The following is a 16,317-nucleotide window of genomic DNA, read 5'->3' on the forward strand; positions in this document are numbered from 1 at the left end:
CAAATTTGCTAAATGGTGGACATAATTTATAAGTTTGTTAATTTTCAACATCTTAAGTGTTACTAACCACGTTTACAAATGAAAATCAACACTCAGACTATATTCATACAGAGAGAAAAAATGAACAAAAGATAAACCCGAGACACAGAAGTACAAACAATAGACCATAAACTCTGAAAACTAAAAGTAAAATAGAAACATTGATCACGAAAAACATGCAGGGGCGACATGATGTCATTAGAGAGTGAAGAGAACTTGCTTTTTGCAAGACACTTTCCGTGAAAACAATTTGATATGAAGGCAATCTTTTGTTTCATTTTTTGTTTTTGTTTTTTGAAATCTCCACCATGAGGCATTTGCCTCATTTGCCTCAATGTAGTTACGGTCCTGTGTTTACTAATAAACAATTCAATTGAGTTATTTCTTTAGTCACTCATAATATAGCTCCTCGTTATACGTCAGTGCCTCACATATACATGTAATCACGTGATTTGAAACCTAAGGTGTACTCGATTATCCAGGTGGACGTTACAGGATGGTAAGTTCGTCATTCTTATGATGAAGTAATAAATGCGTGTAATCTTTACAACTATAAATACCATAAAATCAAATTGTATATTTTGTAAATGGTCAATAAATGAGCAGAAATTATATGTCAATACTTAATATGAATAATGGACATGTCAAGTCATCTTACACGACAAATTCATAGATGGATATAAGAAGATGTGGTACGACATCCAATGAGACAACTATCAAAGTGTCAATTTGTAAAAGTAAACCAATATAGGCCAAAGTACGGACTTCAACACGTAGCCTTAGCTCCCACCGAACAGCAAGCTATAAATGCCCCAAAATGACTATTTATCAAATAGTAGATTATTGGAAAATCCTAGCAAAATCGAGTTTACCACTAGATTAATACCTTTAAAGGGATTTATAATGCACTGTCTTTAACGTAAATAAACACACCCACCAAAACCATAATTATTCCACATGTAATGTTATCAAATATATAGATAATGGTTTTACACTAGTAATTTTTGGGGTCATTTATAGCTTGCTGTTCGGTGTGAGCCAAGGCCCCATGTTGAAGGCTGTATCTTGACCTATAATGGTTTACTTTTATAAACTGTTACTTGGATGGAGATTTGTCTCATTGGCAGTCATACCATATCTTCCTATATCTAAATATATATAGATACTCACAGAAATCACAACAGCAACTGCATGTAAAAATGTTGTTCATCTCTAGTAGAACTATAGAACGATTCTTATAGATTTGATAAAAGTTGTCATTCATGAAATAAAGGATTATGCTTTAAATTATAATTTTCTAAGATGTAAGATGCATTACATTTGTTATCTATACACCAAATAACAAATGGCATTTTTTTAAATCTTGCATTTCAGCCCTTGTGGTCTTTAAATGGACAACTGAACATTTTTTTATTATTTAATTTCAGCCCTTCTCAACTTTGATGTGTGTCCTGTTTGTCTTCTTCATCAGGTCACAGGTATGTAGAATACTGAACAAGCACGTTGAAAATCGCGTCGGATTTAGCAGAATAAAAGGTTCCTATTTATATTACTTTATGACATACATGGTATTTGTTATTTGCTGCTGAACGTTAAATAGAAATCAAATCATGTGACAATTCATCAATTTTAAATAATTTCTTGATATTTTGAATTGTAGTTCTGACTTATTCCTATTGTTCAAGACAAAACCTTTATATATGTATCGGCAACAAATCTTCCTTATTGTTCAAAATTATCTTCTATTCATTGCAGATAGAAAGTCTACCCCAGGGCATTGTGGTCGATTGTAAGTTGATTTTATCAAATGTATTTACCTCTCACCTCCCTATTTTTTTCATGTCAAACCCATTTAGACAATCGTCTACATGTTAACCCCGTCTATAGGAAATCGCTAAATGTCAAATTCGAGTGTCGAGAATCGATTAAATGTCAAACCCATCTAAACACAATCGTCTCCATGTAAAACCCGAGTAAAATCAATCGCCTACAAGTCAAACCCGAGTATAGACAATCGTCTGCATGTCAAATCAAACTTGACAATCGTGAATATGTCAAATTGTCTAGAAAATCATCTACATGTCAAACAGTTAAGAAAATCATCTACATGTCAAACCCGTTTAGAAAATCATCTACATGTCAAATCCGTCTAGAAAATCATCTACATGTCAAACCCGTTTAGAAAATCATCTTCATGTCAAATCCGTCTAGAAAATCATCTACATGTCAAATCTGTTTAGAAAATCATCTACATGTGAAACCCGTTTAGACAATCGTCTACATGTCAAACCCGTCTATAGAAAATTTCTAAATGTCAAACCCTAGTAATAGCAGACAATCGCTTAAATGTCAGACCCGGCCGAGTATAGAAATCGTTACCAGGTTCAACCCCCCGTTTTCGACATAAGAAAATGCATGTACCACGTGAGGCATATGACAGTTGTTATCCATTCGTTTGGTGTATCTGAGCTTTTGATTTTGCCTTTTTATTAGTGACTTTCCGTTTTGAATTTCCCTAGGAGTTCGGTATTTTTGTTATTTTACTTTTTACATGTCAAACTCGAGTATAGATAATTAATGATCGACTGTCCGTTAAATATCAAACAACCGTCTACATGTATTTATAACTCAAAAGATCTATCAGCGACAGTCAATTCATCAATGAGCAAACACATTTACTGATAACAACAATACAAAACTTTCAGAATTCAATGAATAAGATGGCATTAACTTTTAACCAACCTCTGTACAGGCTATGTTTGAAAGATCCTTTATGTTTTTGATGGACGTTTATGCGCTATGATATGTCTAAATTTTCTAACATGATATTCAATTATTCATATACAGTTAAACCTGTTTAAACCTAACCTCTTCGGGACTTAAAAAATGTTCGGTATTGGCTGATGTTCGGTTTTATCAGGTTCACAGTGCATTAAAATTGACTGATATGACGGTGCTTAAGAACATGTTTGGTTTATACTGGTTTTCTGTTTATACAGGATTCGGTTTAGCCAGGTTTAACTGTAAATTTTGTTTATCTACTGGAAGTCAATATCGTGTTTCCAACTGTTTTCAAATATTAAGTTCAAGTTGCGTTTTCCAACTGTTTGAGAAGGGCAAATGAGGAAAAATGACGGCCTGGTATACTAGAGTTAAACAAATATATTTGAGAAAGTATCAAAAACTCTGCTTTCTGGAAAATGGGAAATTGTATAACTTTGAAACCGAAAAACAATTGAGAATAAAGAAGATATCGTATGTACTTCTTCGCTTTTTTTTTTAAGAACGTTAAAACCTCACTTGTAGTATCTGTTTTGCACTAAACCAGCTTTATCTAAAGAGGATCGATGCTCTGTGTGAGTGTCTAAACAACAAGCTTTGTAAAATACTATGATAAAATGCTAGTATATAGAAATAAATAACGGAACTAAAGATATAAACCATTTGAAATTTTGAGGAAAGGATTCTGTCTAGATTTTCCATACGTTTGTCAGGGTTTAAAAAAAATCATTTCATCAATGAATAGGTCAAAAGTCATGAAAGTTAAACAAATCTGGAAAAAAATAAAATTACACCATGTTGTCACCAGTTGCAAGCTAAACATCTGATGATACAATTTTTGTTCGCAGTTTTGCATCAAATAGGTTGCAATTCGGTGGTATACCCTTTTAAGGTTGAAAGCTGGTTTTTTTTCTTAATAGTTGGGAGTCTGGTTTGTATATAAAAAAAATCACAATATCGTTTATTTTAGTGGTAAAGTTCCTTAATAATGCAAATTTTTAATCAAACTGAGGGATATAAAATTGAGAATGAAAATGGGGAATGTGTCAAAGAGACAACAACCCAACCATAGAACAGACAACAGCAGAAGGTCACCAACAGGTCTTCAATAGAAAATTTAAAAGTCATTAGAATTACACAATGTCCTACACGCACTTTTCTTTTTTTAAGACTTGAAATACATTTATTGAAAATCACCTGAATATAATGTACCTTGTATAATCCACTGTAGTATACACAATGGGCCCTGTGTTTACAATGATCCATCGTCCAGGAATAAACGATTATAGAAAAATCTATTTTATATTTGTTGCACATAAGTTATACACGCACTTAACGACCAAAAAGGACAGGACTTTCATTGCTGTTCTTTCTACAAGTCACAGTGAAAAGCTCACACATCATTTTAGTTGACAAAATTTACAAGACAATATTGTGTATTCATCTGAATCTGAAATAATCTAAAACCTACTATACTTATACGATACGACTTTTTCTTTTTCATCTGTTCAAAACCCTTTTTTTTAAATTGTAGGACCAATTTTATCCTTAAACCATTCTAACTTGGTGAAAAGGGGCCACTACAGTGCAATATTGAAGGTTGTCTCCACTTGCTTTTATTTCACCCTGTCCTTGCTTTTATCAGAGACATATAATATGTATTATATGTCTCTGCTTTTATCAACTTAACATGACGAGTGTATAATTTTTACAAGTTTTTTTATTAAATTTTATTTTTCTTTACCCATCGTCTTTACTTCATAATAAATGATTGTGTAGTTATAAAGAAAATAGATAACATTTCCTGCATAATCTAATTGCAGTTGATATAGAGTGCGGAGAAAACATAAATGATACAGCTAATATCACCTTTCTAACCGACGTGGATTACATTACACCTGTCGCATTATGTAATGGGACGGAAGTAATACTGACCCCTATCGATGATTTTAGATCAACAATCAATGCCAGCTACCCAGGAGGACCAGATGTCGGATGTATATTTTTGGTAAATTGTTTACTACAGAGTGATCTTTAGGGATGTGGGCATACAAAGGCTCTATAAATTTATTTGGATATGCTCCTTACTTAAAGGATCATGTGTGCTTTTATCGGCGTTGCGAGTTCGTCATTCATCAGTTTCTTCCAAAATTAACTTCTAAAAAACACACTGACACGGAAAGTAGAATTATTTGACGTGCTTGTTCAGTGACACATATATAGTAGCAATACGCAGATACAATTGCAACATCTTAAACATGCTAAATGCCGCTAGGTTGACGGAGAATTATATCTACACTAAAACTGAGTCGACTTGGTTTTTATGTAAACGTAAATATATGTACTTATTACTCAAAATTAAATACGATAACGTGACCGTTGCCTATAGATTTGTTAATTCTGTAGAACACTGCATTAAACGCACTTTCAAGTGTTCGCAAGTGTGTCAAATATGAAAAAAAAATCTTTGAAAGAATAAAATTAGCAATGCATTGGGCATGTTCAAAAACTGCCACGCTGTTAAAACTATTTTAAAGGGATTGTGCCCCTTGGAAATATTAATTGTATAGAAAATGAAGTTTTATTTAACACTTTCATGCCTTCATTTCTTGTAGAGTGTTATGAAATTTATATCACAAGGGCATACCAGTAATGCTTTGACATGTTTGAAAATCAGTGATGATTAATTGTTTTTAAAAGAGTTATGCCCCCCTGAGATACCAATTTATATTTATGTAGAAAATTGCATTTTAAGCACACTCACATCTACATTACTTGTTGGATTGTTATGGGATCTAGATCAGAAGAATAATTCAGCAATGTATTGTTCGAGTTCAAAAATCGCCGTTGGCTATTATTTTGACAGGAGTTTTTGTCTTATTGAAATGTAATGTAATTTATATTGCATTGTATGCACACCCACACCTTAATTTCTATTATTACAGAAGTTATAGGGAAAACGGTACTATTTATTCTGCCATAGGCGACAATATTAACATTTTCTAAATTTACAACTTTTTAAGATAAAAACCTGGATAAAACAGTTATATGTTGTGTTAGTACTTTATTATTGTGTTTTAAAAATTAAAGCCAAATAGTATCATGACTAACTTCCAACGGAGCTTGTTTATGTTATCCATGCCCACCGTCATTTTGCACCAAATTTGTGAAATTTTGCAAGTCTTTTCAAATAATTCTCTAGAAAATATTTCAATAGGTTTCAAAATTTATGTTGTAAATATACACACTGCAGTTATTCATAGATAAATAAAAAATATATTGTACCCTTACATCCAATCACAGCGCTCCTAATTTGACTTCCTTCACCTGCCTTGGGTACACAAAAGGCCAACCTAATGCTGGGAAAATTAAATACTACCGTTTTCCCTATATGTATATGCTCATTGAAAATAAAGATACAAATGTTAGCGATCCCACGCCTACGTTTCTTGTGAGACATTCATTAGAAGTAAAAACATTTTTGTTTGAGTGGGTGAATTTCAGCAGATCAATATGTGCAACGAATGCTGTTCTTATATGTAGGGTGTAAATGACTGGAAAAATAAAACACAGCTGAAAACAACCCTGACATGGTTATTAAATCGATGCAATAATTTCTTCTTGTACATACAATAGTAACCGCACTATTTTTTTTTATTAGAGAACTTACGGACCTGGAATAGATGTCTATAGCGTGAACATTGAAGTTGCTCACAACGTAAATGGTACTCTCATACAAAATGCTGACGATGTATATTCTTTAACATGTTCGTTTGGAGATGAAATAGATGGACATGCTGATGCAAGGAAAATCGATGACAGGTATCATACTTCTTAACATTTATCCAGAAAAAAATATAATTAATGACTAATCTAAACCAAAAAAAAACAGAAACTACTCTCTTCGGTCATCAATACTGTTTCATAAAAGTATTCCTCCGATCATCTACGAAGTTAAAGTTTATGAGCCCTTCTCAGGTAGCCATGTGAATTGCAAAACTTTCAAACTGCAATAGTATCAAAACAGCAAAGATAATGAATAACAGAGATGGGCCATTTTGTACATATATCAAGGAAAAATTTCGTGCAAATCATTATTATGTATTGTTTTGTTACATTTAATCGAAAATGGCGATAATGTGGCAAATAATACCAAGATTTTTTGTACATAATCCAGACTTTACTACAAAGATTTGTATGGCCCTGTAACGAAGTTGTCGGTGCCATATAGTTTTACCCCTGTCCGAAATTCCGTAATTCCGTCATTCCGTCATTCCGCAACAAACCATTATCCGGAGTTTTTTTCTAAACCCCTTCAAATATTGGGCTGATTTTTTGTATGTGAGTTAACCATGATGAGTTACAGATCAAGTTTAAGTTTCGTTCCGCTCTGCTAATTTTGACCGAAATTACGGGCTTTGGACTTTGATAAATTGTTGAATATCACAGTTATAAGAACTGTTTTTCTAAACTCCTTCAGATGTTGGGCTGATTTTTGGTTTGTGAGTTTACCATGATGAGTTACAGATCAAGTTTAAGTTTCGTACCGCTCCGCTAATTTTTGCCGAAATAACGGGCTTTGGACTTTGATAATTGTTGAAAATCACAGTTCTACAGACTTTTTTCTAAACTCTTTCAGATATTGGGCTGATTTTTGGTATGTGAGTTACTCATGATGTGCTAGCATTATTGTTTACAAAAGTGATAACAACATTTGATTTCCCAAACAACTTGTGCTGAATCCCTTTTAAGCCGAGCGCACTCTAGAAGGTGTACATAATTTGGTCCATATTTATATTTGTTTTGACCAATATTTTAAGTTTATAAACTTGTTTTAAGGAAACCCTTGCTAGCACGGCATGCACTTATCCTCTGTCTATCAAGCACCGAATTGTCAAAATTGAAAGAACAAGGGGAAATGCTGTGGATTTTCTATAAAATATCCATATGTTTAACATTGAATCAACACAAGTGCACACAATCCTTACAATAAATTTTCTCGACAAATTTCAACTTGCCCTGACTACAAAACATTGTGCACACAAGTAGAAATTCAAAACCAAAACAATGTACCTATGATATAAATTTCATACAAACTTCTTTTTCAGTCACTTTCCTCCTAAAGCTTTAACTGATATAAAATCTAGAAACATTACTACTAATCTGACACTTGATGTCGTCGACTACGGTGGAGTTTCATTAACAGGGAAATTAATACCACTCGGAAAAAATATTCGACTAAAAGGTGAAATATCAGGTCAGTGTATAACATTTTTATAATCAGTTTAACATTCGGCAATCTGCGGGTGGATTAACTCGTTTATCGGCAATCTGCGGGTGAATAAGCTGAATAATCTGCAATCTGCGGGTGAATAAACTCAATAATCGGCAATCTGCGGGTGAATAAGCTTGACAATCGGCAATCTGTGAGTGAATAAGCTGGTTTATCGTCAATCTGTGGGTGAACAAGCTCAATAATTGGCAATCTGCGGGTAAACAAGCTCGTTAATCGCCAGTCTGCGTGTGAATTAGCTCGACAATCGGCAATCTGTGGGTGAATAAGATCGTTATTCGACAATCTGCGGGTGAATAAGCTTAATAATCTGCAATCTGCGGGTGAACAAGCTCAATAATCGGCAATCTGCGGGTGAATAAGCTTGACAATCGGTAATCTGTGGGTGAATAAGCTCGTTTATCGGCAATCTGCGGGTCAATAAGCTCGACAATTGGCAATCTGCGGGTGAATAAGCTCAACAGTCGGCAATTTGCGGGTGAAAAATTTCATTTATCGACAATTTTCGGATGAATAAGCTCGACAATCGGCAATCTGTTGGTGAATAAGCTCGTTAATCGGCAATCTGCAGATGAATAAGCTCATTTATTGACAATTGACCATCTGTGGGTGAATGAGCTCGACAATCGGCAATCTGCAGGTGAATAAGCTCGTTAATCGGCAATATGCGGATGGATAAGTTCGTTAATCGGCAATCTGTGGGTGAATAAGCTCGAGAATCGGCAATCTGCGGGCGAATAAGCTCGGAAATCTGCAATCTGCGGGTGAATAAGCTCGTTAATCGGCAATATGCGGATGATTAAGCTCGCGAATCGGCAATCTGCGGGTGAATAAGCTCGTTACTCGGCAATCTACGGGTGAATAAGTTCCTTCCTTTCTATTCGTTAGAAGTAGGAACGAAACCTAGGTATATTGAGATGATTGTTTGTTTAAGTGAGACATGAAAGTCAAATGACTTAAATCGCCTTATCTATTATAGATTGATCCAGATCATGTTCTATATCATTCTTGCTTTGTATACATTTGGGTCGATGGTATGTAATACAGATGGCGAATCGAATCTTGTTAACTTATGTATTTAGTTTATCATTGTCATTAAGCCATATGAGCCTTATTAGGAGTTTGTTTTCTATCAACCCCAAAACACAAGACTTAGTGCTAGCTTACGTTTGAGCACATTTTTTTATTTAGCTTGAATAGAAGAAAAAGATACTACGTTTTTTTTTAATCTTGTGTATAAAACCAACAGAAAATAACACCGATGCAATACCATTGATGAGGTGACGACTTTACAAATGGAAATTTAGATTCATAGGCTTTCAGTGGTGTTGGAAATTTTGTTCATTATGTAGGGAATCATTGAAGCATGACTAGCGGACCCCTCTTATGGTAATAAGAGACCCCTCCCCATTATAAAAAGTTCTGGATCCGCCTCTGCGATCAGTAGATTGTACGTGCTATACGATCCATGTTTTTGTACTTAAATCCCAAAATAATACTCTGGTTTGTGTTGATTTCAGCTACAAGTAACGAGACTTCCTTTAGAGCTTTCAGCTGCCAAGCTATATCATACGATGGAATTGAGACATTCAACATTTTAATAGGCGGGTGAGTTAAATCTTACGAATGCATTTGACCTGTATGGAAAAAAATCAGTACAAAATAGTTAAATAAACAATTTGATAACAATATAGTTCTCTGATTTCGTTATACTAAAATCTATACATATGTACGACCACGCGAGTTGACATGGATCAGAATTTTAACCAAATTGACAAACAAATGAATAAAAGGTACAACGCCACCGAAAATATCCCCTATAACATGATGATTTAAAAATTACACGATGTTGAATTACGTATATGGGAAAACATGACAACCGTACGCCATTAAGTATAAGCCATCTAGAGGGGTTTTTGCCATAGACAAACGTTTGTTTATACACGATCATGCAATACCCATTTGACAAATTCTATATTACCAGAGTCTAGAACTATGAATAAAAACATGTGCAGGTTTAACTAGCTACTACATTATTTTATAAAACTTTATAGCGTGTAACCGTTACAGAATGTAGATGTCCAGTGACAATCATGGTATGCACATTGTGAACTGATTACAATTGTAGATGCGGCGATGGGCTTATTTTCAAGAAAAATAATGGTTTTACAACAACAGGAAGTGTTACTTTCAGTCCATTTTTTAAAGCTTTTAGAATGCGAGGAAATCCGTATATAAAATTCCAGTGTCAGTTTACTGCTTGTCAGCAAGGTGGTGGATGTAATGGGGTTTGTAGACTTAATTAACCAATGGGACACTGATTTTTATGTTATAATTAAAATTTGAATGCAAATTTAGAATTAATGCAATCTGCATGGTACTAAAAAATGAATTTCAATAAAACAAGACGAATTTGTATATGGTTTATAACCTTAACAGTAAATACCTCGCCTGAATGTGATCAAGTCTGTCAGAGAAATCTAAACACAAAGATAATTAAATCGTGAATATTTCATAGAGTCCATACAATCTACAGGCTCCTGATTTAATACAGACGCATACATAATGTTGCGGGGTTAAACATGTTTATGAACGATCAACCCTCTCAAAAACAAACTGTAAAAAATTCAGTAGCAATTGGCTTGACTTAAAGGTACAAAAAAACAACATAATAGAACGTAGGTCGAATCGATGAACACGAACAGCTAGTGCGCCTTTAAGCACTTGAAAGAAAGCTTAAGATATTGCAATTATTATAACAACTAAACAGAAATGTTTTGGGTCAATGTTGTGCCTAGGTATTTTTCTATGAATCAAATTACAAATTCGAATACAAAATAAGAATAAAAAACCAATGTAACTGATTTTAATATTTTCTCTAAATAGTTATCTTATACAAGAACAAACATATTTTTATTACACCTTCTTGTTTGTTTGAATATTGAAATAATGTTTGAGACTTCTTTTATTTTTTACAGAGTACCTGTTATAAAGACAAAAGATGATCGGTGAATGGGATTGAAAACAATAAAGTGTAATGAAAATTATTTTGTCTTAATATTAATCGTCCAGCTAGTCCACCGTTATACCATATGTATATTGAACCCGGGAATACGAAGCAACGTATCAATGTATTATTTTGTTTAAAATAATTTTTATTGGGAGTAAGACTAACATACATAGGTCTTTTTTTTATAAATAGATGTTTGATGATTGCCGTTTACAATAATGCCCATTTCAATTCCAAAAAAAAACCAATTATGTCGAAAATGTGTGTACCTGTTCGTATAACCAACTCCTGTACCTAAAAGCTTTCAACCCAGAGTTTTCAAACTGTCTATAAATTTGGAAAAGACAGAAAAATAGGAAATGTCTAACTGCAGATTTCCCTTTACATGACACATGTTTCAGGAATAACCTTTATTACTAGAAAACACTGAAATCACAAAAATACTGAAATCCGAGGAAAATTAAAAACGGAAAGTTCCTAATCAAATAGCAAAATCAAAAATCTCAAACACATCAACCGAATGGATAACAACTGTCATATTCCTGACAAGCATTCTCTTACGTAGAAAATGGTGGATTAACCGGATTTTATAGCTAGCTCAACCTCTCGCATAAGTCGGCAGCTAAGCCCTTGCACTTGTATGACAGTTGCATCAAATATATTATATTGACAACGTTCATGAACAAATATTATACTCTGCTTGAGGGGTTAACCATATGTCAAGGTTTAAACAGATGCTTTTCGCCGAGGGGATACAGTCTTATGTTCTGCTATAAAGGGTTGGGTTTGCCCTATCTAAAGGACTATCATCTTAGATACAAATATTAAAAGATTTTTTTGTGGTAGGGGATAAAATTAAATTCAAAATTAAAATCCATAATCTTTTCACTGAAAGTTTGTTGGCAAAACGTTTTTCTCACGTAATGTCAGACAGGTACTGGTTATCCATAGATATCAGTGCAACTTTAGTTAATGGTCACAACAACCCAGAAGTCATAAAATTAGACGTACCTGATTTCCTGTTCAACCAATTTTGAAAGTTTAGAGGAAAAAATATAAGTATAAAATGTATGCGTGTGATGAATTAAAAATTCTATACCAAAACATAAAAAAAAACGTCTAAGCTTAACATTGTCGATTGAAGCACAGCTTTTGCTTCAAGTAATTTAACGTAATCTATCAACACAATTTTAGAAATACTGTTTCATTTAAACCCTGACTACTTGGCGTGTGGAAACGAGTGCCTCAAGTTCATTCCACGTTTTCTATATGAACTGTACTACACAGTCTCCAAGCTTCAATCGACAATCCGTCCTCGAAAAGAACGTCTGGCGTCAGAAACTTTGGACTATTTTTGTTAATGTTTTAAAGCCATGTTTTACAATCGAACAAATTTCTAGGTAAATAATTCAGTTGTACTTCTTTGTGAAGTCAATCAAACATCCATCAGACATAATAATTCAAGAAAAACGTGACGATAAAGCTTACCTATTGTTAACATTTCATATCTATAGGCAATAACTTACCAACTAACTGTCCAATTGCATGCAGTAGTTAGTGATGGAGATGTGTATGTATATTTAAATTATTTTCAAAAGTTAGAAGTGGCAAATTTCAACAAATAATCATATGTGGATGTTAGTATTAACTACTGGGATAGTGATACCATCGAGGACCAAAAGTCCTTTTGCAGAGTTTCATAAGTCATTTGAGATTGTGACACGGTGATGACTGCAGTACCTCTATTTTGACAATTTTATCTGTTATGTCAATTTTGTTCATGCATCGTTGTAAATATAATGGAATTTGATGCGACTGTCATACAATAATGAGTTTAACGCTATACAACCAGGTTCAATCCACCCTTTTCTACATTTGGAAATGCCTGTACCTACGAATATGGGAGTTGTTCATTCGTTTGATGTGTTTTATCATTTGATTTTGCCATTTGATTAGGGACTTTCCGTTTTGAATTTTCCGCGGAGTTCAGTATTTTTGTAATTTTACTATTCAGAAGTATACATAAAGACAATAGAGTTCAGCTGATTTTCAAGAAATGAACGAGTTATATTTACATCAACCAAAAAATAATTATAACTTTACACAGAGATACTCTAGATGTTTAGATGATCCTTTTCCATTACAACGTCTACATGACAGTGCATATAAAGTATATAAATATGGGCATTTTGATAAATGTGTTATTACGAAGGACGAGGTTTCACAATACTTCCTTTATATGTGTTCAAAATCAAGCACAGTTATGGTTTACGAAATAAGGTTTGAAGCATCATCGGTCATAGTCAATGCCAAGTAAAAAGAATCGGTCAAAGCTTGGAAAATTATTGGAGAGAAAGCACCAACTTATATAGATAAAACAGTAGACTGAGAACATTAGTGAAAGGAGATCTTGTACGACTAGATCTTCAAGGACTATTAAACAGACCTGACGGAAAAAAGATAAGCCAATCTGCAAATTCAATTAAATAAACCAAGGTACAGTGAACTTGACGAACAGTTGGATGAGTCTAAGGAATCTGAAGATGATCGATCGGGAGCGACAGCAGAGGTTGATAAACCCAAAAGTACAACGATAGCAATCGTCATTGTGCCAGCTGGAGTAAATATTCCGGAAAATATATCAGGACAATCTTTTGAGGGAAGAAACGACAATTAATGAAGAACAGTAAAAACTTTTGAAGCGTAACAGATGGCTTATAATAGACTTTAAAAACGGACCCTCTTTATTTTATAATACACGTGTTCTAACAAAGATGGATTTCGATTCAAAACCAAAGATATTAGTGCACGTTGAATCATCCTCTCGCTAATTTCTTTTTATGGAATACTGGTTCCGTTTGGGAACAGGCTTTTATCTAAAAGAACTTTTTGAAATGGACTAAATCTCAGAACTTATATTTAATGTTAAATAAAGTTTACGATGTTGTTTAGAATTTGGAATACTGATTCATATTAATAATTTATTTAATAAATTATAATTTATCTAGAAATTGACAATGAGGGTCGGTTGAAAACTTTACGACAAAAGAGATGATTTCAGCTTTCCAATTGTGAACTTTCCATTTCTAAGTAGCAACATTCCAGCAGCACCTGCATACGGGGTATATATCTCCCAATTGATACGATATTCCCGTGCTTGCATTTCCTATCATGATTTTCTTGATAGAGGGTTACTGCTCACAAGGAAGCTATTAAACCAAGATTTCCAAATGGTGAAGTTGAAATCATCCCTTCGTAAATTTTACGGACTCCATCACGAGTTGGTTGACCGTTATGGAATAACCGTTTCACAAATGATATCGGATATGTTCCTTACGTCGTAACTACAATCCACTTCCCTTTCATGAATGTGACCTACCGAATTAGACTATTTACCGGATTTGTAATCACATAAGCAACACGACGGGTGCCACATGTGGAGCAGGATCTGCTTACCCTGCCGGAGCACCTCAGATCACCCCTAGTTTTTGGTGGGGTTCGTGTTGTTTATTCTTTAGTTTTCTATGTTGTGTCATGTGTGCTATTGTTTTTCTGTTTGTCTTTTTCATTTTTAGCCATGGCGTTGTCAGTTTGTTTTAGATTTATGAGTTTGACTGTCCCTTTGGTATCTTTCGTCCCTTTGTTATACCTCCCTTTGACTCACGTTGTCAATGTATGTTTCTAATAAAAGACTGCACCTAGATATTTGTCAATAAATCAAATAACGGAAGTTATGGAGGATAGAGGGTTTGCATTATTCGACGGCGAGACAGTTTTTCTTCATAAAGGAAACAGTATAATATAAGCTTAACGAAATGTGACACTTGTGGAGCAGGATATTGTTGGTTTCGTTTTACGCAGTCTTTAGTTTTTGATGTTGTGTTTTGTACATTTGTCGTTTTTTGTCAAGGCGTTGTTGAATGATTTGAACATCCGTGTGGTATCTTCCTTCTCTCCATCCCTTTTTTAGCTTTTAAAATTAAAAAAATTAAAAAATATTAAAAAACCAAAGAATAACCGCTCCAAGATGTTTAGAAGGCATGGCAGTCGTCATTATTATATTATGAATTGTGCCCTGTGCATTTGTGTCATGTATAAGGCTATAAAAAATATCAATTTCAACATGATTATGACGTAGCAGCGACATCGCAATTATCTTTTTAGATTCAAGATTAAATCCTCTCTCATTATCATAAGCCCAGTAGTCAGCACTTTTTGTGCTGACATGATTTGTCATTGATATGGTTATATTTATAAATTTACTGTTTACAAATTCTGGGAATTTTGGTCCTCAATGCTCTTCAACTTCGTACTTTATTTGAGCTTTTTCAACTTTTTGGGATTCAAGCGTCACTGATGAGTCTTGTAGACAAAACTCGCGTCTGGTGTATATACTAAATTTAGTCCTGGTATCTATGATGAGTTTATTTATTAGTAGAACAGTGGGGTTGCAGAACTAACTTCAGATACCGAATGGGTCTTAGCAAAGCCTCCTCCTTTAAACGTTGTGTTATTGACTTTCGACTTTACAGCATAGTCTTACACTGCATTCGTGTATAATTTAATTATATCATCAGTAAAATTATCTTAATTAACAACTGCTTTAAAATTTTCGTAATAGGTTAAACGGATCTTACGCTGTATCAATCAAACTTTTTCATAATCTTAAAATGATAATTCGAGTTAATACGAAGTTTGTCAGGACAAAGGTGGTGATATGAATGCCTCAATTTTCAGGAATCATCCTAGAGATAATGATTTTAAAAACTTTCTACGTAATAATAATCTACGTATACCTGACAACTGTGTAGAGTGTAGTACATTTTATCATTTTAACAATCATGATAGTCACAAATTGACTATTTCATTTAGAATTTTGATATTATTAATACATGCCGTTCTTATAGCCGCGAATCAGCTAACGCTTCTACTCATGATCCGATAATGGTATCAGTTTTAATAAAAACTTCAGATAAACCAAATGCTATTCCAAAAAGCAAACATTTGCAGCGTATTAACTGGAATAAACTTGAAAAATGTGAATATCAGAGATTAATGGAATTAAATTTTCAGTAAAACATAACTGAAATAGATAATCTATCAATTGAAAACTTGTGATGAATTTGTGATCTCTGCATGTGAGATAATAACTCAAACTGCTGATTCGCATCAACCTCCTAATAGTAGAAAACGT

At 33.8% G+C, this 16,317-nt stretch overlaps 1 protein-coding gene across 4 annotated transcripts; it reads left to right on the top strand.

Annotated features, from left to right (window-relative positions):
- The first annotated feature begins 436 nt into the window (after positions 1 to 436).
- LOC139481059 (vitelline envelope sperm lysin receptor-like) lies at positions 437 to 11,160 on the top strand. 4 transcript variants are annotated; one of them, XM_071264118.1, is made up of 9 exons: positions 437 to 538; positions 1,467 to 1,517; positions 1,795 to 1,828; positions 4,644 to 4,828; positions 6,482 to 6,642; positions 7,929 to 8,077; positions 9,634 to 9,721; positions 10,242 to 10,401; positions 11,092 to 11,160. In XM_071264118.1, exons 1-9 carry the CDS (start codon positions 536 to 538, stop codon positions 11,116 to 11,118), a joined length of 858 nt encoding a protein of 285 aa, XP_071120219.1. In that variant the 5' UTR covers positions 437 to 535; the 3' UTR covers positions 11,119 to 11,160. The 4 variants fall into 4 exon arrangements, with proteins under 4 accessions (XP_071120219.1, XP_071120218.1, XP_071120220.1 ...); XM_071264117.1 differs by having other exon boundaries at positions 531 to 576; XM_071264119.1 differs by lacking the exon at positions 11,092 to 11,160 and having other exon boundaries at positions 531 to 576; positions 10,168 to 10,301.
- The last annotated feature ends 5,157 nt before the right edge of the window (positions 11,161 to 16,317 follow it).

Source organism: Mytilus edulis, chromosome 7 (genome assembly GCF_963676685.1).
Source record: "Mytilus edulis chromosome 7, xbMytEdul2.2, whole genome shotgun sequence".
Classification (NCBI taxonomy): Eukaryota; Metazoa; Mollusca; class Bivalvia; order Mytilida; family Mytilidae; genus Mytilus; species Mytilus edulis.